Consider the following 21,523-nt stretch of genomic DNA (forward strand, 5'->3'; position numbering starts at 1 on the left):
ACATCCTGGCTGTTTGTGAAAGTGAAATTCAGATAAAGCCTGAATTTATAATGTTACTTCCACCCAGATGTCCTAAGCCCCAGGACACATTAATGAGTAAATGTCACTGTTTTCACCTCTTTCCTCATTGCTCTTTGACTCCACTGTTGAAAGGCTGAGAAGCCCCTTGTATGCCCTTTTATGAAATCAATACTTTCCGCTGCCCACCTAATAAAAGTCCTATAAAAGCGGAATGAAGACTGACGGTACACACACACACACACACACACACACACACACACACACACACACACACACAAATACACACACACAAACACACACACACACACACACACACACACACACACACACACACACACACACACACACACACACACAGGACCTGGCTGACTCTTTACTTTCAACATGGGTCATTATCTTAATTAATTTGTCAGTTTATTTGCTGACCCAAGAGAAAGGCATGCTAAAATACCCCCTTCTCTTCTCCTCCCTATTCCTCTCCACCCGTATCTCTGTCCTTTCCTCTTCTCTCCTCACCTCATCTCTCTCCTTTACTCCCATTTCCTCATGTCACCTCGCTTCTCATATTTCTCCTCCCTTCCCGGCCATTCCTTTCTTATCTATATTTGTCTCTCTTCATCTCATTTCACCTCTTCCCCCTTCACTCCTCTATCCTCATGTCCTCTCCCCTCTCCTCTCCAGTGACCAGCCTGCTCTGGTCTAATCCTCCAGAGGGTCCTACAGTACCAGGAGAGGTGGTCTCTGTGGCCCCTCTGTGCCTCTGACAGAACTCTCCTCTGGGGCCAAGCTGCATCTTACACTACCCACCACCATAACCCAGACACCAGCTGGTCTGGGTCCAGTCTTATGCCCAGTCACCCAGAAGAAATACATCTGTTTCCAGTTCAAAGAGGAAAAGACGGATAAAGAGAGAGTAATACAAATGCAGTAATTGTTGAGAATGCATTCATGAGAATGAACCAAAACATGCAGGGGAAGAAAGAGGTTTAAGATAAGCCTGTCCCTGAACCCTGGTTGGTAGTATTGATTGGATAGAATAGTGCCCAGGGATAAAAACAGAAAGAGAAGAAAACGTAAGACATAATAACAAGATGTCAACAGCTTAAAGCTCTACAGAATACGGTGGTAGATGTGTCGCCAGGGATGAATAGAGTGAACATGTACTGTATGTATTATTGTGTGTGTTATTGTGTTGTTGTGCATTAAATGTTTATCTGTAGCTTGCAGAATAGATGCTTGTTAGTTTGTTCCCATTCATGTGACATTACCTTCTCTTTATTCAGGCAAACCATGAAATCAGCCCAACCACAGAAGGTCATATGAATCTTTTCACATCATCAGCCAATATTGTTCACAATTTTCAATTGAAAGTTTTCCCAGAACATCTCCACATACTTGACAAAAGCCTGCAACAATGTGCAGTAAACAGATAGGAACAAAGCCAAGCAAAAATAGAGACGTGTTTCACTAACTCTGGGCAAACTATGGATTGGCTCTGGTTGTGTGTGGAGAGAGGGTAAGAAAAGCAGGGTTCTAATATAGCAGCCGCAGCATGAGGCCCTGCTTCAATATAGGCTCAGCGGCAGGAGAGATCAGTCCCAGCCAGGTACCTTTAAGCAACCTGCCTCCATCATCACTCCGGGGGGGTGAATTAGGGAAAGACAGCTCGTGTCTGTGTTTCTGGAAGAGTGGAGTGTATGGTGGTATGTTAGAGGATGTGTAAGTGAAACTCCAAGCTTTGGATCAGGCCACTGACAAGAGTGTGTTTGAGCGTGTGCATCAGAGTACAGTGTGCATATCTCTGTATGTGTATGTGTGTGTCTCTAGGGTCACCTCTGGGTCCCATTGAGGAGGAGCTCTGTCCATGTGATTTATGGCTCTGGTAGCTCCAGCAGGCAGGGCCTATTTTCCCAGAGGTCTTTGCACAGTGGCTAAAATAACATAGTTCTCCTCCTCACGCCATCCTGTTTCCTGTCTTCTCTAGATGAGGGTGGAGCCCTGCCAAACCAGCCCCTGATCCTTCTACCTCTCTCCACTTTCCTCCTCCCTTTTCCTTCCCCCATCTCTCTCTCTCTCTCTCTCTCTCTCTACCCCTTACCTCAAGCCTCTGTTGCCCTCTTAGCTCTAATAGAGCACTGTTCCCTCAGTCTGCAGACTGACCTCTCCACCCTCTCAATTTCTCTCAAGGACCTCCACACTTTCCAACCATTCCCATTAAAAACTCCTTGAACCAGACCTGTTGCAATATCTTCTTTATAAAGTCCTAAATAGAGTTTTTGTCCAATTCCATTTTCCATTTGTTGAATGCTTTTTCTTCCCACAAAGATCGATAAGGGGGAATAGACCATGAAAAGGGAATACGTGTTGAGAAACTTTATCTAGCGGTAGAAGTAAAAAATAACATGCAAGGAGGAGCCATTTGACTCAATATCCACACAGACCAAAAAAATCTCCCCACACTTTCAACCAATCAGATCACCTCTCTTTTCTTCTTCTGTTGCCGTGACAAACGTTCCTCCTGACTGAAACCACCGCTTGGCTATCTGGTCCTCAACTAGCCTAGCCGTATTAATTACCGTTATTAAGCAATTCATTAGCAGATGAGAGAAAGATAATGCCAACCTGTATTTACTGGGAATAGCCAGGAGGGTGGACGTGCGGAGCGTGACGGATATCAGCCAAGCGCAGAAGTGACATTAACCTTTTGATTAGCAGAGTAATAGGCAGATGGTCGGACTGGCGCATCCGTTCTCCAAGTGGAGGAAGAGAGAAAAAGATAATGATGCCACCGGCGGGATGAATGACTATCAGTGTTCAAAGTGATGCGATGACATCATCCCTATGCTCCTTCCAGTTCCGCAGTCATCTGTGGAACTGGATTAGTCTTGTTATCCGCCTCTCTGTCCCTCTACAAGACAGAGCCCATACGCAAAAGATTATTCTAGCTGTTTTGTCACTCATTACAAATTGCATCATTTAAAAAGATTGACAAGTATCGGACGACAACGAAAAAGAAAAGCCATGAACTATCGTTGGTTCTCATGGGATTTCCTTCAGTCATCAGGCTCATCTAGTCAAGCCCAGTCAAAAATGAACCATCGTTTGCAGATTCGATTGAAAAAATTCAATTTGATTGAAACAATTCAATAAACAATCAGTGTGTCACTGTGAGAGAGCCACAAACAGCTCTGCAATGTGTATCTTCAAGATGCAAAGAAGTCCTGGGAAATCACTTGAGAATAATTCCAGAGTTGTGCCCATCAACGGTTCATCACAACAGACCACTCCATCAGCCTGGCCACTTTACATAACTGGATCTCTTCATGCATAATGCAGCAGCCGTACCGTACTCCCCATCTCAAACCACAGATGCAGACTGACACTTGATGATGCGGGCTACCGGGTACCAACCAAGGCACCACACAGAGCTGCCGTGTACAAAAGAGTTTACCCAGAGCGACCACATAAAAGAAGGCTTCGGTCTGATGCCGTTGAAGCCAAATTAACTGTGTATAGCACCATAACTACTGAGTAGTTAGTTAAAATGGACATGCTCTCTTTCAAACAAAATGTATTTTAGATAAAAACCTTGTAATAGAAGCAAAGCTGGCAATAGTCTAGTACTAGATTAGTGTCCTCTCTATGGACAGAGACTGTCTCTGAGTACCTGGTGTCCCAGTAATGAAGCATACAGCCCATTCATCACACCCCTACCAACCCCCCTGCTCCCCCCGTGTGCACCCATCACCCGCCCTTGTCGCCAATTATGCCATGCTTTCCATGCAATTTAAATACATTAGCAGGCTCCACGCATATTCAGAGGATGCTGATGAGCCCTGTGGTCTATTCCTGGGGCAATGGTGATATCACGCCCATTATGCTTTAATAATGCAAATTGTATCCTCATTTAAGGGCTTGAGCTGGAGCCACCTGCCACCCAGCTCTCGGGGGAAACACTCTGCTGGAGCACAGGAGGCTGGTGAGAGGAGAACGGTTCACAATAATGGCTGGGATGGAGTGAATGGAATGGTATCAAACTCATGGAAACCACATGTTTGATCTGTTCGATACTATTCCAGCCATTACAATGAGCCCGTCCTCCCCAATTAAAGTACCATCAGCCACCTGTGTGCTGGAGATATGGAGGACCAGAGAAGTTTCTCTCTCTCTCTTTCTCTTGCTCTCTGACAGAGCTCTCTTTCCTTACTCCTACTCTTTCCCTTTGTTCTTCATTACTCTCTCTACCTTCTCATCTATTCTCCCACCACTTTCTCCCTTTCCACACTCTCTCTCTCTCCCCGCTCCCTCCCCCTGTCCTCCTCTGTCCCTCTATATGTGTCCCAGACACCGTTGCTAACTCTGGTTGCACTCTTGACAATACAATTTTAGCCAACAAGGTGCTCTTTAGTGACGCCAATTAGGCCGTGTGCAGATTAAGCATCACAATAGAGCGCTTAGGGAGAAAGCAATAGGTTTACTCTCTAAACATGCCCGCTGCTTTGGAATAAGGACAGAAATCAATAGGCACTCGTGTAATTCACTTCACAGCAGATAACTGCAGTGGGGAGGGCTGGGTAATGAGACGATAGCCAATGAGACTGGCAGAACGGCCCTTGTGTGCTGAGACCCATTAGGAGCATGTGAATCATATACTGTAGCAACAGATCATGAAGGCAGAAGAGTGGCTGTTTCAGTGTGCTGAGGACTAGAGGGTTTTAATAACCATGGAGGGCAGGGGATGGAGACAGAGGGAGATGGGGGTGGTCATGATGGAATGAGAGAAGGTGCTGTTATTCCCTGTTCACTGTTCGTAAGACATAATATCCCACAGTAGCCTTTTCTATCCTTGTAGGCTTCTTCATATTCCAATACTAAACTGATCACCCTCTCTCTGTTACCTTGCTGTGATGGAATTTGACCAAATACCTTTATGTAATTGGGTTTTGCTAAGTGAGGAATTCACCACTACAGCTATTCTGTTGGATTTTCACATGATTCATAGAGTATGGCAGTAAGACTGTGTGTAAGGGTGTGGTAAGGGAGTATTAAAAAAGGCGCCTCTCTTCTCTCTTCTTCAAACTCCTAAACCTAAGACATTTCTGGAATAATCAATGTCGAACTCTCTGATGACATCATTTTTACTTCCAGCTGCTCCCGGAGCCAATCGATTGCGCAAGTATTCGGGAAGAAAGATTGAACAATAATTTCCACCCGGATTTTCAATTATAAACTGCTAAACATCTGCAATAAAGAGGGTGGCGGGTAGGCAGTGTGATCCATCACCATAGCGATCGTGTAGATGGGAGTGATAACACGGGAACAGCCGTCAGGGAAGAGGAATGCCCCTCCAGCTGCCTGCCTCTCTCACACACACACACACACACACACACACACACACACACACACACACACACACACACACACACACACACACACACACACACACACACACACACGACTAGGATCAATCAACTGAGGAAAATTCACCCCCACCCAACAAACATACACCTCCAAAATGTGCTCCCTCTCTCTCTCTCTCTCCATATCTCTCTCTCTCTCTCTCTCTCCATATCTCTCTCTCTCTCTCTCTCTCTCTCTCTCGCTCTTTCTCTCTCCATATCTCTCTCTCTCTCTTTCTCTCTCTCTCTCTCTCTCTCTCTCTCTCTCTCTCTCTCTCCATATCTCTCTCTCTCTCTCTTTCTCCATATCTCTCTCTCTCTCTTTCTCTCTCTCTCTCTCCATATCTCTCCACCTTTTTTCCCCATCCCTCTCATTTTCTTCCTGTTTACCAGCCTCTCCACTCAATAAATCCATCCTCCATATCTCTCTCGCTCTCTTTTTCTAAATTCTCCCTCTCTTTTTGGTAACAGCTTGTCATGATCCTTCGCATTCTGAATGTAAACATTTACACTCTCTTTTTCTCTCTCTGAACCACTTTACCTCCTCTTCCCGCCATCATTGTGCTTTGTTTGCCCATGTCTGCCCTGAGCCTCCTGTCTCTCAGCTCTGTGTGCTCCGTAGACTTCACAGTGTCCCGTGCACCTGTGTGGCGCATATTAAATACCATTGTAAGCCAATAAGCCAGAGGAATGTGTTTTCAGTAGGAGAGTAATCTGCCACAAACCTTTGCAGGAGATGTACTCCTGTATGTGGATGTGTTTTCTTTTAAATGTATATTGAATGGCTACATGAGCTGCTTTGCCACTAAATGTAGCCTATTCGTTACCCTTCCTGGTTTTCCATACTGATGAAGATGAGCAGCACAAGCATCCAATGACATTCCAGCTCCTCTGCTACAATGTGTGTTCAGCTAATAGAAGACAAGACATTCGTTAGCCAGAGTACCACAATGCTATTGGTTGAAATGTCATGATGATTTCCTACCTTGTATCAATACTTCAAATATATGAGAAGAAGGTTCATAAAAATGCTAATTAATAGAGTTAAGGTAAGAGCAAATATGGAAAAATGGCCACAAACCAATCCAGCCATTTGAGCCAGGAGTGGTGAGATGATGACACAGTGTGGTAATTGAATCCTTGCCCAGTGAGATCAGAGGGCTGAAAATCCTAATTCCACACTGGATTAGCTCAGTGGGGATTGAGTTAATTTGATCCACATGCAGAGGAACAGTATGAGCAGGAGAGATAATCCCCAGATCCTATGCACACCAATGGGTGGTGAACCCCACCAAGCATCTGGCGACAGAGCTGAAGCAGGAGCAGCCTGTCGCGGTGTGTATGTGTGTATGGTTATGCTGTAACGGATTGTGTGGTATGTGTGTTCTAAACACAACCACATGCACGCACGCACGGCGTGTCTGGCCCCCTCCCTTGTGTGCTGGCCATCTGAGGATCATTGATTAATTAATAGTGAGTGATTTCTCATCTTTAGGACCTTTAATTACACAGGGCATCAGCGTGCCCAGCGCACAAGGACAGGGGGGGTCGTCGTCATGCCGATGCACTTCATCACACACGCCACGGGAACACGTGTGTGTGCGTGTGTGTCAGGCCCTGTCAGCCAGCATAACATTAGCCCACTGCCAGGGAGCTCTGATCGCAGCCTGGATCACACCAGTACACACTGGGGGGACCACACACTGCTGCTCAGAATACAGCCTTGTCTCAACACCTCCAGGTCAAAACATCATGGGACAACAAAGAACCCTACTGTACACTACATGTCAGGGTATAATTAGATGCAGTGCTTAACAGAGCCTCCTTCACTGTAAAACACCAAACTGCCATTCCAATACTAATGTTTCCCTCCCACAATGCCATCTGTTATGACTCAGGCTCTGGGAGGCATGTGGCTCATTGATTCCCCATCAGATACACTCATGAGTATATGGACTAGCAGCCACCGCTCTGAGCCCCAACATGACACAGCAAAACAGCCTGCTGCGCTGTACATTGCAGGCTAAACACTTCTCCTTGGCTGGAGCAAAGACCCTGCTGCAGTACACACACTCCCTTGCTACCTCGGCCTACTGAGGGTCTATTTTAAGCATACTGTAGGTTAACCGAGAGAGCGTCTAAACATAGTAGCATCAGAATTCGAATTTAGTATCGGTATGCCTTGTTCTTCATTCCTGTTCTTCATGGGGATTCTGTATGTATGTGACGGATCTGAATCAGACGGGTTTCCAGAGGGGTATTTCTGTTTCTGGGGAGGAAGCAGTTCAAAGGCAGCTGAAAGGCACAGCAGTGTAGAGGACCCTGTCCAGGCTGGTTTCAGCTGCATTAACCACCATCCATCAACCCTCAAGGAAAAGATGGCGAAAAAAACCCTGTCGATACAACATTTAGCTTAGCAATCACAAGTTACTAATTTATTTACATTCCTAATATATTTACTTTTTTCGTTGGGGGTGATAAATCGCAGGTGGCCCGGGAAAGGGATTTGATGATTTAGGGCCCAATTCGAGCCCCAAAATTGGTTTCTGCCAGCCTAATACATCATACGGAATTAAAAGGTGATTGTGGTGTGAGGTGAACCTGGGCCAGGGAGCGATGGAGGTAGCTCAGCCACACTGACACATCACTCACACCGGCCCCACTCAGACAGAGACGGATGGGGCCCCGAGCCAGTGTAAATTGCTGATCTGATCATTAGATGATAACAAAGATGAATCAAGATAAGGATGGAGAGAGAGTGGGAGAAAGAGAGAGTGACAGAAAGAGAAAGAGGGAAGAGATCGAGAGAGGGAGAAAGAGGGAGCTTGGGTTTCTACTAAGCTACCATATAACAATGTTTTAAGATGGTCATACCAAGGATCATTTTGCTATTCGATTTAGAATTGTAGGACCCTTTATTATTGAATTTGGCCTCTGCTGTTATCCTATAGAAACACATAAAATAACAAAGTTGTACATGACAAAACAGATCAATCAAAAGAAAGTATGTTTTGAAGTGTCAGTCCTATACCTGAGAGAAAGAAATGTTGTTGTTGTTTTTTTACCTATATACCCATACTTTTTTGGGTCGGAAAACTATTTCCATACTTACAACATTAATAATAATTAGTGTGGACAATTGTGCATGTCCGTGGCATATTAAACTGAAGTTGGAGGGGAGGAACGGGGAGGCGATCAGAGCTTGGGTTGACCTTAGACAGCCTCAGGGTCCGCACACAAACACACAGCGTGGTTATGAGTGATGGTCTACTGGGACTCATCATTGCTAGCGTCTCAGACGTTGAGTATGGCTGTAAATCGCAGGCTGAAGCAGGCAGGGATCAGGGTGACAGTGTGTGGCACGGAGGGACGGGTCATCTCTACCTTACAGAGGGCTCCTGTCAACGCCTGAGTAAGGTTGCCACCTCACTTTACCCGGTGTCCAGGACAAGTGAAAAACACAACTGTTTTAGTGCTTTAAGAATGCACTCAATGAAACAACTCTCCAATGTATTAGGCCTCTCTATCACCACCAACGGCTATAGGGCATTCATGAGTGGATACGAATAGAAACATACTTACTGAATAGAATGGAACACTGGGGAATGTGCCTCAACTTCGACAAGAGTCCCTTCAGTACAAACTCCAAAAGCAAGACAAATTTCAGATTAACTGTCTGACAACACATGCAAAGAGAGTTTGTAGCACTTAATCTGCCCCCCTGCTGCATAGCCTTAATAGGTTACAGAGAGCAACAGCAACTAGCAGTGAGGAGGGACCAGAGTCATCTGTATAGATTAGCACTCCTGAGTCCCATGATCTTTCCCTCAGATACAAGTTCAAAGTGAGAAGAGCTCCATATACGTAGTTGCAGCCCAGCACAACACACAAACAAATGCAAAATACAGCACACAAAAGACAAACACACACACCTCACACCGGAACATCTAACATACAAAAGACACACACACACACACACCTCATACTGCAACATCCAACACATGAAAGACACACACACACCTCACTCCGCAACATCCAACACACACACCTCACACTGCAACATCCAACACACAAAGAGACACACATACACCTCACACCGCAACCTCCAACACACAAAAGACTAGAGGTAGACCTTATTAATCAAAATGGCCCATTAATTAGGACCGATTTCAAGTTTTCATGACAATCGGTATTTTTGGACATCGATTTGGCCGATTTAATTTTTTTTTTTTTTTTTACAACTTTATTTAACTAGGCAAGTCAGTTAAGAACACATTCTTATTTACAATGATGGCCTTGTCAGCTCGGGAGATCCATTCTTGCAACCTTACAGTTAAGTTAACTAGTCCAACGCTATAACCACCTGGCTCTCGTTGCACTCCACAAGGAGAGCCAGGTGGTTATAGCGAATGCAGTAAGCCAAGGTAAGTTGCTAGCGAGCATTAAACTTATCTTATAAAAAACAATCAATCACTAGTTAACTACACATGGTTGATGATATTACTAGTTTATCTAGCGTGTCCTGCGTTGCATATAATCTGACTGAGCACACAAGCATACAAGTATCTGACTGAGCGGTGTTAGGCAGCAGCAGGCTCATAAGCATTCATTCAAACAGCACTTTCGTGCGTTTTGCCAGCAGCTCCTTTCAAACAGCACTTTCGTGCGTTTTGCCAGCAGCTCCTCGTTGTGCGTCAAGCATTGCGCTGTTTGTGACTTCAAGCCTATCAACTCCCGAGATTATGCTGGTGTAACCGAAGTGAAATGGCTAGCTAGTTAGTGGGTGTGCGCTAATAGCATTTCAAACGTCACTCGCTCTGAGACTTGGAGTGGTTGTTCCAATTGCTCTGCATGAGCAATGCTGCTTTGAGGGTGGCTGTTGTCGATGTGTTCCTGGTTCGAGCCCAGGTAGGAGTGAGGAGAGGGACGGAAGCTATACTGTTACACTGGCAATACTAAAGTGCCTATAAGAACGTCTAATAGTCAAAGGTTAATGAAATACAAATGGTATAGAGGGAAATAGTCCTGTAATTCCTGTAATAACTACAACCTAAAACATCTTACCTGGGAATATTGAAGACTCATGTTAAAAGGAACCACCAGCTTTCAAATTATGTTCTCATGTTCTGAGCAAGGAACTTAAAAGATAGCTTTCTTACATGGTACATATTACACTTTTACTTTCTTCTCCAACACTTTGTTTTTGCATTATTTAAACCAAATTGAACATGTTTCATTATTTATTTGAGGCTAAATTGATTTTATTGATGTATTATATTAAGTTAAAATAAGTGTTCATTCAGTATTGTTGTAATTGTCATTATTACAAATAATTTAAAACAATTGTCCGATTAATCGGTATCGCCTTTTTTGCCCCCCAATAATCGGTATCGGCATTGAAAAATCACAATCGGTCGACCTCTACAAAAGACACGCACAAACCTCACACTGCAACATCCAACACACAAAAGAGACACACACACACACACACACACCTTACACTGCAACATACAATGTCCTTTAATATGTATATTTAATATCATCACTATGATTGTAGATGACATCTAATCTATAATTCACACTGGTGCCAACTGGGGTATTAAAAAAGTGTATGTGTCCGTGCACCGGTGCAGATGAGTGGGCGGAACTATCAAAGTATTTGTCCTTGCCAAACCACACTGAAAATTACAATGTAATGGAAAACGTCAATAAGAACATTGAATACAGGATCAATCTGGGTGTCTCAGGCCTATGCTACGCCTCCTTTTTCAATTCATTTGAATGGCATTTCCTTTCTCTCTCTCTGCGGTAATTACCATAAGGCTTTAGGAGACTAATGACATCTCTAAACTCTCCTGGACCTGAGCTGCATTTTAAACTACTGCAGGTATGAATGAGTCTCTCTGCCTCGTGTACCGTATCCCTGGGTACTTTGAAATACCCAAGGTATGATTTTAAATACCCTTAATATTTCTTTAAAAAAAAGTATTACATGTTTTATTTGTACTTTTTAAGTAAATACCTGCAGTCAACTTGTGCACTTGGTTGCAAGATAAAGCAGATTACATTTATAAATTGACCTGTTACATCATTTTTCATTATGAAGCTTGAACGGTAGTTCCCTAAAACAGCTGAGCCAATCACATGTTGTTTGTTTACAAGTGCACAACAACAAGAGACCGGAGCCTCGTGAGTCACTCTCCACTGTTGAGCAGCATGTGCCAGGTGATTTAGTAGCACTTGTATGGAATTCACAATTACATAAATTATGTCAATTAGGAAAATTATGTGGATATATTGAAGCAACATCTCAAGACGTCAGTCAGGAAGTTAAAGCTTCGCAAGTGGACAATGAACCCAAGCATATTTCCAAAGCTGTGGCAAAATGGCTTTAAGGACAACAAAGTCAAGGTATTGGAGTGGCCATCAAAAAGCCCTGACCTCAAGCCTATGGAGAATTTGTGGGCAGAACTGAAAAAGCGTGTGCGAGCAATGAGGCCTACAAACCTGACTCAGTTACACCAGCTCTGTCAGGAGGAATGGGCCAAAATTCACCCAACTTATTGTGGGAAGCTTGTGGAAGGCTACCCAAAACGGTTGACCCAAGTTAAACAATTTAAAGGCAATGCTACCAAATACTAATTGAGTGTATGTAAACTTCTGACCCACTGGGAATGTGATGAAATAAATAAAAGCTGAAATAAATCCTTCTCTCTACTATTATGCTGACATTCACATTCTTAAAATTAAGTGGTCATCATAGCTGACCTAAGACAGGGAATTTTTACAATAATTAAATGTCAGGAATTGTGAAAAACTGAGTTTAAATGTATTTGGCCAAGGGGTATGTAAACTTCCAACTTCAACTGTAGATAACTATTAAGTAAACTGTGTAAAATGTACTCAATACTCAGCAATTGTGCACTTGTTTTGCTAACTTAGTTGCTAGTGGTAAGCAAAATCAAGCTTCTCTTGGTAACAGCAGGGAATTCGTTCCTGGATCAAGAACCTTGCTGTCTAATATTTTTTATGTGCAGAAAACTGAGAAGCATTTTTGAGTTACTTGTATAACTTTATGAGCAGGGATTTCTGTCATGCAAATAGTGTATGACAGAGACTGTATAAAATTATTGCCGGCACTCGTTAGCATTTAGCTAGCATCCGCTATGGGATTTCACATGTACTTATTAGAGTTGATAACCTTCAGATTACAGAGGCTCATTTGGGGTCTTTTGCGTTTAAAAATAGTGTTCCTTGTGTTCAGTGGTGGTAATAACCACATACCACGGGATGGCACAAGGACATTATGACTGTATGAAAATCTAGATACCGCCTAAGGCTTATGTAGAGCATCTATTCAGAGGTCTTCATAGAGATAGAGAGTTTAACAAAGGAAAAGAGAGAGAGTTTAACAAAGGAAAAGAGAGAGAGTTTAACAAAGGTTTAAAAGAGAGAGAGTTTAACAAAGGTTTAAAAAGAAAGAGAGAGAGTTTAACAAAGGTTTAACAAAGGAGAGAGAGTTTAACAAAGGTTTAAAAAGGAGAGAGAGTTTAACAAAGAGAGTTTAACAAAGAAAAGAGAGAGTTTAACAAAGGTTTAAAAAGAGAGAGAGTTTAACAAAGGAAAAGAGAGAGAGTTTAACAAAGGAAAAGAGAGAGAGTTTAACAAAGGAAAAGAGAGAGAGTTTAACAAAGGAAAAGGGCAGATGCACTGTTTATTAGACATGAACATACTAATTCAAGCAATGCACAGACATGAACATACACAGCAACACACACACACACACACACACACACACACACACACACACACACACACACACACACACAGTTTAGTGGAATGCCATCTCCTTCTTTCCACAGCCCCTCCAGGATGATGTACGACAACACTCGGAAATATTTAGCTGGGATGATCTCAGCGAAATGAATTAATAATTCATGCATGATGGAGTCTTTTTAATATTTCAGGCATAATTAATAAGGCAGTGCATGGCTCCCCTCGCAGAGGAAATCGCCTTGAATGTCAACAGCAGATGAATGAGACAGAAGGCAAAGCCTGGTTCACTATCAGTCAGACACCAGTGGCCATTTCACGCACGCACACACACACACACACACACACACACACACACACACACACACACACACACACACACACACACACACACACACACACACACACACACACACACACACACACACACACACACACACACACACACACGCGCAGACAATCTATGTGGAGAGACAGGGGAGTTACCACTGGATGCTCTAATGGGCCGCTGTGGTGTATGAGGGTGCCATGTGAGGTGATGCCAGGATCAGAGCCATGCTCTGTGCAGAGCAGACCATCTGAGTGGCAACTCAGAAAGTGCTCTTCGAGGTCGGCAGTAACACACACACACACCCATACAAAGTACCTGGGTGGTCCAAAGTCCTTGACTCTGACACGGCATGTGTTCATGTCTAATCCCTCTCATGAAACACACACACCACACACACCTCAAAATCTGTTGCGCAACACTGTTACCTCTTCAGGGATCTTATTCAGAAGCCAATGTTCATCAGACCACACAGAGGCAAGCTCACATTAAATTTGACATTTCCACTCATCTCATATTCAGCTCCATCTTCCTCAAATGCCCCTCTGCTCCATTCTTCATCTGTTCACCCCCTTGCTCAGCTAAATATGTTGTATTTATCCTCCACACACCCCCTTCACTATAAAGCTAACCCTAAACAACCCCACATACATGGGCACACCCGCACACAGCCCTCCTCTGCTTTACAGAGAGAGATGATGCTAACTCAGTCTCCCCAGAGTCTCTGTGTGTGGTGATATTACCAGTCCTGTTATGAATAATGGCCCAGAGTACACAAGCTTTAAATAAACTTTAATCAATTTCACAATGTGTGGCCCTGGATAATACATTTGCTGCTTTACAGCTGCATGGCAGAGACAAACTATAACCACACACACACACACACACACACACACACACACACACACACACACACACACACACACACACACACACACACACACACACACACACACACACAGCTCCTAACCACCCAGTACAGCACAGATCAGATTGGACAGAGCAAGCATTTGTGTTTTGGTTACTTGTTTGGCAGGCATCCACATCCAGACACGCACGTTTGTTTTAATATCCTTGTGGGGGCCAAAACATGTATTCCCATTCCAAATCCTATTTTCCCTGACCCCTACCCCTAACCTTAACCATACACTTAAAATCAAACCCTTAACCCCTAAAACTGGTCTCCACGAGGATAGTACACACACACACACACACACACACACACACACACACACACACACACACACACACACACACACACACACACACACACACACACACACACACACACACTCTCTCTCTAACTGCAGATTAAACACCAAAGAGTGATCACCTACTTCCCATCACTCTCCACCCTCTCTCCGTCTTTCCTATATTTAGCTCCGTCCATGATTTTCCACTTTCCTTTCATCAGAGCCTACACTTTTGAGTCATTAAGCTGGGCCGCAGAGTTATCTGCATCTCTGGGCCTGCCCAGAGCCCTGACCGCCCCCCACCAGCCCACTGCCCCCCTGCCACCCCCCAGCTGCTGACTGGGTCAGAGGAAACGCAGCCACATGCTTAATTCCCATCTTATTTACACCTGAGGCCAGACCTAATCAGAGATCTGCGCCCAGTGGGAATTCCGTTCCCCTGCACATGATCAAAGGTGTTCCGGCAGATGGATATTCCAAGGAAGTGCTCTTGATTGCACCCTGATTCCCCCTCCTGTTGGGTTATTCCCTCTCTCTCTTTCTCTCTCGTTCGCTGTTTCTCCCTCTAACGAGGGACATGGCTGCATACAGTATCTCCATCTCAGCTCTGTGATTATCTAACGGCTGCCGGGCTGAACTAGAAGCCTTCTGCTGAACCTTCATTTATCTACACACACACACACACGCACGTTGCGCACACAGACACCTCCACTTGATCTGATCTCATTCCCTCCATTCTGCTTTCACTCGCCCGATCGAGGCAAATGTAATGAATCTATTCAGAGAAATAGTATTTATGTCAGCTAAAACAAATCTTGATCGCCTGTTGATAGAATAACTGTGGAAACGAAATAAAGTCATCCAGATAAATAGTTTGTGAGCAGCTCAGTTTGCTGGCTGACAGCTGAATGTTTCCATGCATTTCTGAAAATGATGACAATTACATAATTCATCCTAATGCAGCCTAAGGCTTTGCATTACTAATAAGTTGGTGTGTTTATAACTCCACGTAATATCTTATTCTGCATATCTTATGTAATAAATATATTACTACCAAGCCTCCCGTGTGTACGTCAGGAAACATGATTTAATGAAGTCAATAGCAGCCTGTAATTCCCCCTCACTGCACTTTCCCTTACCCCGTTCCCTCCTTCCCTCCATTCATTCATCTCTTCTCTATCACTAGCACAGTCTATTCCGTGCTGAGGAATGAGAGGAGAGGAAGGGAGAGGGAGATCCATCCACCATACTCCCACCATACCCTTTATAACCCACTTACAGGCCCAGCCACTCACAAACAGTCAGGAGAAACAAACCAAACAACTAGAAAAACAAGGCCAAACACTTGAAAAAACACAGGATTCACTCAGCGGCAAACAGCCAAATCAGAGAAGCTAGGTATCGGACAGAGACGTCTAGTTTTGGTCTCATATCCTTACCTCCACCCACCCTCTCTCTCTCTGTCCTTTCTCTTTTCCCTCATCCTTTCCCTCCCTTCTCTCCCTCTCTCCCGTTTTGTGTGCAAAGCGAACGGTGTGACCCTGGTAAGATGGCAGCAGCTGCAGCAGTGATTTTTTAAATTGTATTTAACTAGGCAAGTCAGTTAAGAACAAATTCTTATTTACAATGACAGCCTACCGGGAACAGTGGGTTAACTGCCATGTTCAGGTGCAGAACAACAGATTTTTACCTTGTCAGCTCGGGATTCAATCCAGCCTTTCGGTTACTGGCCCAACGCTCTAACCACTAGGCTACCTGCTGCCCCAAATGGTGATGGTAGTGATCTCATCGCCAGGAACACACCGCCTCTCAATGTGACCTACATGCTTTATCTGCGTGAGGCGCTTCTAACTCACACCTCTCCCTCTCTCTATCCTCCTCTCTCTCTCTCTATTTGCCTCTCTCCAACCTTCTCTCTGCCTTTCCCCATCTCTCTCTCTCTATCTCTTTGCCTCTCTCTCCAACCTTCTCTCCGCCTTTCCCCATCTCTCTCTCTCCTCCTCTCTCTCTCTCTCCAACCTTCTCTCCGCCTTTCCCCATCTCTCTCTCTCTCCTCTCTCTCTCTCTCTTTGCCTCTCTCTCCACCTTTCCCCATCTCTCTCTCTCTCTTCCCCTCTCTCTCTCTCTCTCTCTCCAACCTTCTCTCCGCCTTTCCCCATCTCTCTCTCTCTTCCTCTCTCTCTCTCTCCGCCTTTCCCCATCTCTCTCTCTCTCTCCTCCGCTGTATCCGGAGCTGGAGCATGCCTGAGGTCAGGGTCTAAAATGGAGAGATTACTCAAACAGTACAAAGTCATATTCAATTAGGGCGGCAGGATACTGGCTGTACAGTAAATTGCACAATTACTGCAGTACAGTGGCAGATATGCGGCTCCGTTTTCAGGAAAGTGTGCTGCTGTCAGCAGTGCCGGGTCATTCTATTAGAGTGGCCACATGATGGGCCGTGCTGCTCTGCCGTGCATACTTAAACACAGCACGCAGACAAGCTCTGCTCGCCGCATTCATGAACAAAAGAAACAAAGCCTCACAGAGCCAGAGAGCAAGGGCTGTCTATCTATCTCTCTCATTCATTTATGTATTTATTTATTCCTTCACACACACTCTGCCCATCGGTCTCATTTGCTCTTCTGTCATTCTTCTGTTCACTCCTTGTCATTCCCAGCCTCCACCTCATCCCTCCCTTTCCTCCCTTCTCTCACACTTCCTGTTTCTGTTACAGCATTATGTCACATGATGCATTGGCATAGGTGAATTCGTTAGCACAAAAAGAGAGCTGCAGCAGAGCTATCGGATCCAGTAGCTATAGTATACCCTGAGAACAGGCGGAGCCCTTCAGAGACACCAGGCAACGTTCCTGTATCACAACTAAAGCCAACTAAAGGGTGACCATACAAGCAAACACTGACTGACATAGTAGTGTGAAGGGCAGACAGAGTAAAATAGTGATTGAGATGTGCCACCACAGACAGGGACAAGTAGAGCCACGAGTGAGAGAAAAGAGGACTCAAACACCACAATAGGAAGCTGCTCTCATTAGCATGCCAAGTCAGGTCTGAGGCTTTGTTTTTATTCTGTTAGGCTGCCACCCGCCTCTGTTCCCTACAAACATTCAGCTGCCTTGACACAATATCTATCCATCCATCCATCCCTCTTTCTCTGTCTAGATCTCCCTCTCCCAATATTTCCCTCTCTCTCTCTCTCTATGTTTGAAAATAATACTAATCATTTCTCCATCTTCACTGTAGACTCATTGTATAAGACAAGGACTGCTGTTGACAGTTGAGTCTGTAATTGTCATGATGTCATTTCCTAACCTCTATGGCAGGCCATTTTGTAAAGGTTGGCATGACAACCAGAAACCCACCCGTTGTCATAACTCTGAAAAATCTTGAATTACATGGAATTCCACTGAGTGCCGATGCAATCACTGAAAGGTGTTGGATAATACACAGCCCATCACACCTTGCACGAAGGACCCTGTCTGAAGAGCCCATTCAGTAAATAATGTACATATTAAGCTATTAGGTAAGACCCTGAAGTGCATTTTAGGAAAAGGTGAGCACTGCAGAGTCAAGGTAGATCCAATTAAGCTTTTCATTGTCCCCATACTACAGCAAACTGAAAATACATAGAGAATCTATTCAAACACACATTTACATTTCCTCAGAAATAGACAAAGAAAAACTATACGTGTACAAACAATCCTAAGAAGTAGGAATAGAAGGTTGAATTAAGCATACCGAGTAAAAGCAGCGTACTGAAGAGGACTAGAAAAGACCATTCTGTTTAATATCCTCACAGAAATGACTAACTTTATAAGCTGTCTATTTAAGTCACAGCCCTTAGTCCTCTAAAGTTAAACTACATTACAACATATCATCAATCTCCATCTTCATTCCTTTTCTTCAAGTCTGCACACAAAACATTGAGAGCTCTCAACTCAAGCCTGCCAGTGAATATGAAACAGGCTACGAGGACTGATATGTAAAGGACAAGGTGGTGAATTCTCTATCTCATAAATTAGGGTACGTCTCCCCATTGATGCCAGAAGTATTGAGGCCACCAGGGCTTTAAAATTAATATCCAGCAAGTTGGGGGTGAGGGGAGGGGAGGGAGGGGCGGGGGCGATTTATAATGCCTTTGAGGTAATGATTTTCTGAAGTGGAAAAGTGGAACTTTCCATCAAATCAACTTTAATATGAACTTCAATGTTTGTAGCGGCGTCTGGAGCAGAAGTCAGAGATGACAGAGTGAGGGAGGGCCTATTGATCTGGCCTCAGTGTTTCAGTCAAACCCTCACAAAATGGCCTCTTAAAATATATGGGAAAGCACTTGTAATTATGAAGACCGTAAAAGCACTAAAAGCAGTAAGCAGTAAATGCAGTCCCCCGTGATGACACATCAGAGTTCTAAAGCTCTGTCCAAATGAGCCAGTTCTAATCAGATCCACTGGTGTTCTGATGACAGATTCCAGGATGGCTACCTCACTAAGGCACAGCAGACTGCCCCATCTGCCTGCCAGACAGAATGACGCATTAACACACACAGAGAAAGGAGAGAGCTTAGAGCTGTGTACAAACTCAGGCGATATTTAAGGACAACCCTACATACTGTGTGCCTCTCTTACCTAAAGAAAGAAGCAAGAGAGACAGAGAGAGAAAGACAGAGAGGGAGATAGAGAGAGAGCAAGAAGGAGATGGAGAGAGAGAGAGCAAGAAGGAGATGGAGAGAGAGAGAGATGGAGAGAGAGACAGGGAGAGAGAGAGAGAGACAGAGAGAGAGACAGAGAGAGAGACAGAGACAGAGACAGAGACGCAGTTCAGTATTATTTAGTGACAGGTTTGTGGTTGCTGGTAGTATAGCGAGGTATAAGGGGTCTGGAGAGGAGCAGTTGCGGTGGGTGACCAGGCCCCCGAGGGACTGATGATTATTAAAAACCCATGCATAACCTCATATCCCCTTAAATAAACCCTGCATAACTTCATATCCTCAGCTGCCTCTCACACGCACACGCATGCGTGCATACACACACACACACACACACACACACACACACACACACACACACACACACACACACACACACATCTAAAACACTGTCTATAGTACCAGCAGAAATCCAGTCAGCTTACAAAATGGAGGCATCTCTGTGATCGTCCAACAGAATCTGTATTGTTTTCCTCTTGCTGAAATTACACCCACAGTTACATCAGTGTTATACAACTCTTTAATATTATAAGTGTTCCATGACACAACATACAATCAGTAGATCTTAGCATTAATACTCAGCTCGCTAAGTGAATCTGTCACAAGATCCACTTTGCCCCAAGCCCCTGGCTTTAATGCAGCAGCGACGGGTTACAATCAGAGTAAACAAACAGAAATATTTAAATAAATCAAATAAAGATCATTTGTTGCCTGAGGCTTGGTTGCACAGCAAAAGATGAAGGTTCCTCCACTCCAAATATCGCTCAGAGGGACAACAAAAGTAACTTTTTCTCCACAGAAACATAAAAATAAAAAGCCCAGAGAATCCCTGAGGCCTCTTCTCCAAAGAGCAGGAGGATAGGGGGAGAGTGGGCAGGGGAGGGGGAGACAGAGGAGAGCGAGTAATAACCATGCTGCACACACACACACACACACACACACACACACACATACATACATACATACATACATGCATACACACACACACACACACACACACACACACACACACACACACACACACACACACACACACACACACACACACACACACCTGAGTAGGCCCAGTAGGACTCCTCAGCCGCTCTCCTGAGTCTGGTCCCAGGCACTCGGCCATCTTGGCTCCCTTGCGTGGCCCCAGGCTGCCCTCCTGTCAGCGCTGTGTGGAGGAGAGAAAAGACAAGGATGTCACCTACATGGCACTGCACTCGCTTACTGTTGTAGAACAAAAAAGCACTCATTAAGAAACAGAGTCTGACTGTGACTTGAACACAGTTGAATTACTCAACCGGCACCTCAAACAGTGCTTACAATGACTCCCCAAAACATCCTACCACGAAAGACACAATAACATCCTTAAAATAGGCGTGAATACAGATACATAGTGCTGCTCATTGGTAAAGAGAGGAGGGTCTCTGAACATTGAGGCACAGAACAGGGGACCAGCCTGAGGTAGGATGTTGTAGGATGAGGTAGGACCGCTCCATCATAGAGGTGGATATGAGACGGGAAGAGAGGATGATGGCTGAGTGTGTGTGTTTATGTATGTGTGTGCATGTGTGTGCTCCATCCTTTGTCAGATCTGATCACGCCAGGCCCATTGTGACTGCGGCTCTGGGATGTGAGCTGCTGGCTGCTCAGGGTTTTGGTTAAGAGTCACCCATGCCCCCCCTCACCTTGCTGTGCCACAAATGGGCTTTGGCAGTACCTGGGGGTAACTGCCATTCTACATCTCATCTGACATAAAATGGCCACCTGCGGCTATAAGGACAGAGAGAGAGAGAGAGCGTCACAGGTAAGAGAACACAGTGTGGTTACTTCCTTACTCACTGCATCACCATGGACACTGGGCCACCACAGATGACAATCAAAGCATAATAGAATTTTAAGGCTTCTCGCTGGGTATTGTGGGTACATAAGGGATTGATATGAACAACGGGTGACTTTGTTTTTTCTCTTCTTTAATTCTTGGGGATGTAACCTTGAGCATGACTGTTAATGTCAATGACAGTCTATGACTTTTCAATGAACTACATTGTCAATTCCCAATACCTCTCAATCCACACCAAACCAATCTTCTCACTGTCCTTCTTCCTGTCTCTCTT

General features: G+C 44.5%; 1 protein-coding gene across 1 annotated transcript in view; it reads right to left on the reverse strand.

Moving 5' to 3' along the window:
- Positions 1 to 21,523, reverse strand: part of ptprga (protein tyrosine phosphatase receptor type Ga) — a 277,028-nt gene that overhangs the window by 184,097 nt on the left and 71,408 nt on the right. Inside the window, exon 2 of the mRNA XM_024427029.2 lies at positions 20,473 to 20,577. Coding sequence (XP_024282797.1) covers positions 20,473 to 20,577 — 105 coding nt within the window. The remainder of the gene's footprint in view (positions 1 to 20,472; positions 20,578 to 21,523) is intronic.

The sequence above is a fragment of the Oncorhynchus tshawytscha genome, linkage group LG07, assembly GCF_018296145.1.
Source record: "Oncorhynchus tshawytscha isolate Ot180627B linkage group LG07, Otsh_v2.0, whole genome shotgun sequence".
Classification (NCBI taxonomy): Eukaryota; Metazoa; Chordata; class Actinopteri; order Salmoniformes; family Salmonidae; genus Oncorhynchus; species Oncorhynchus tshawytscha.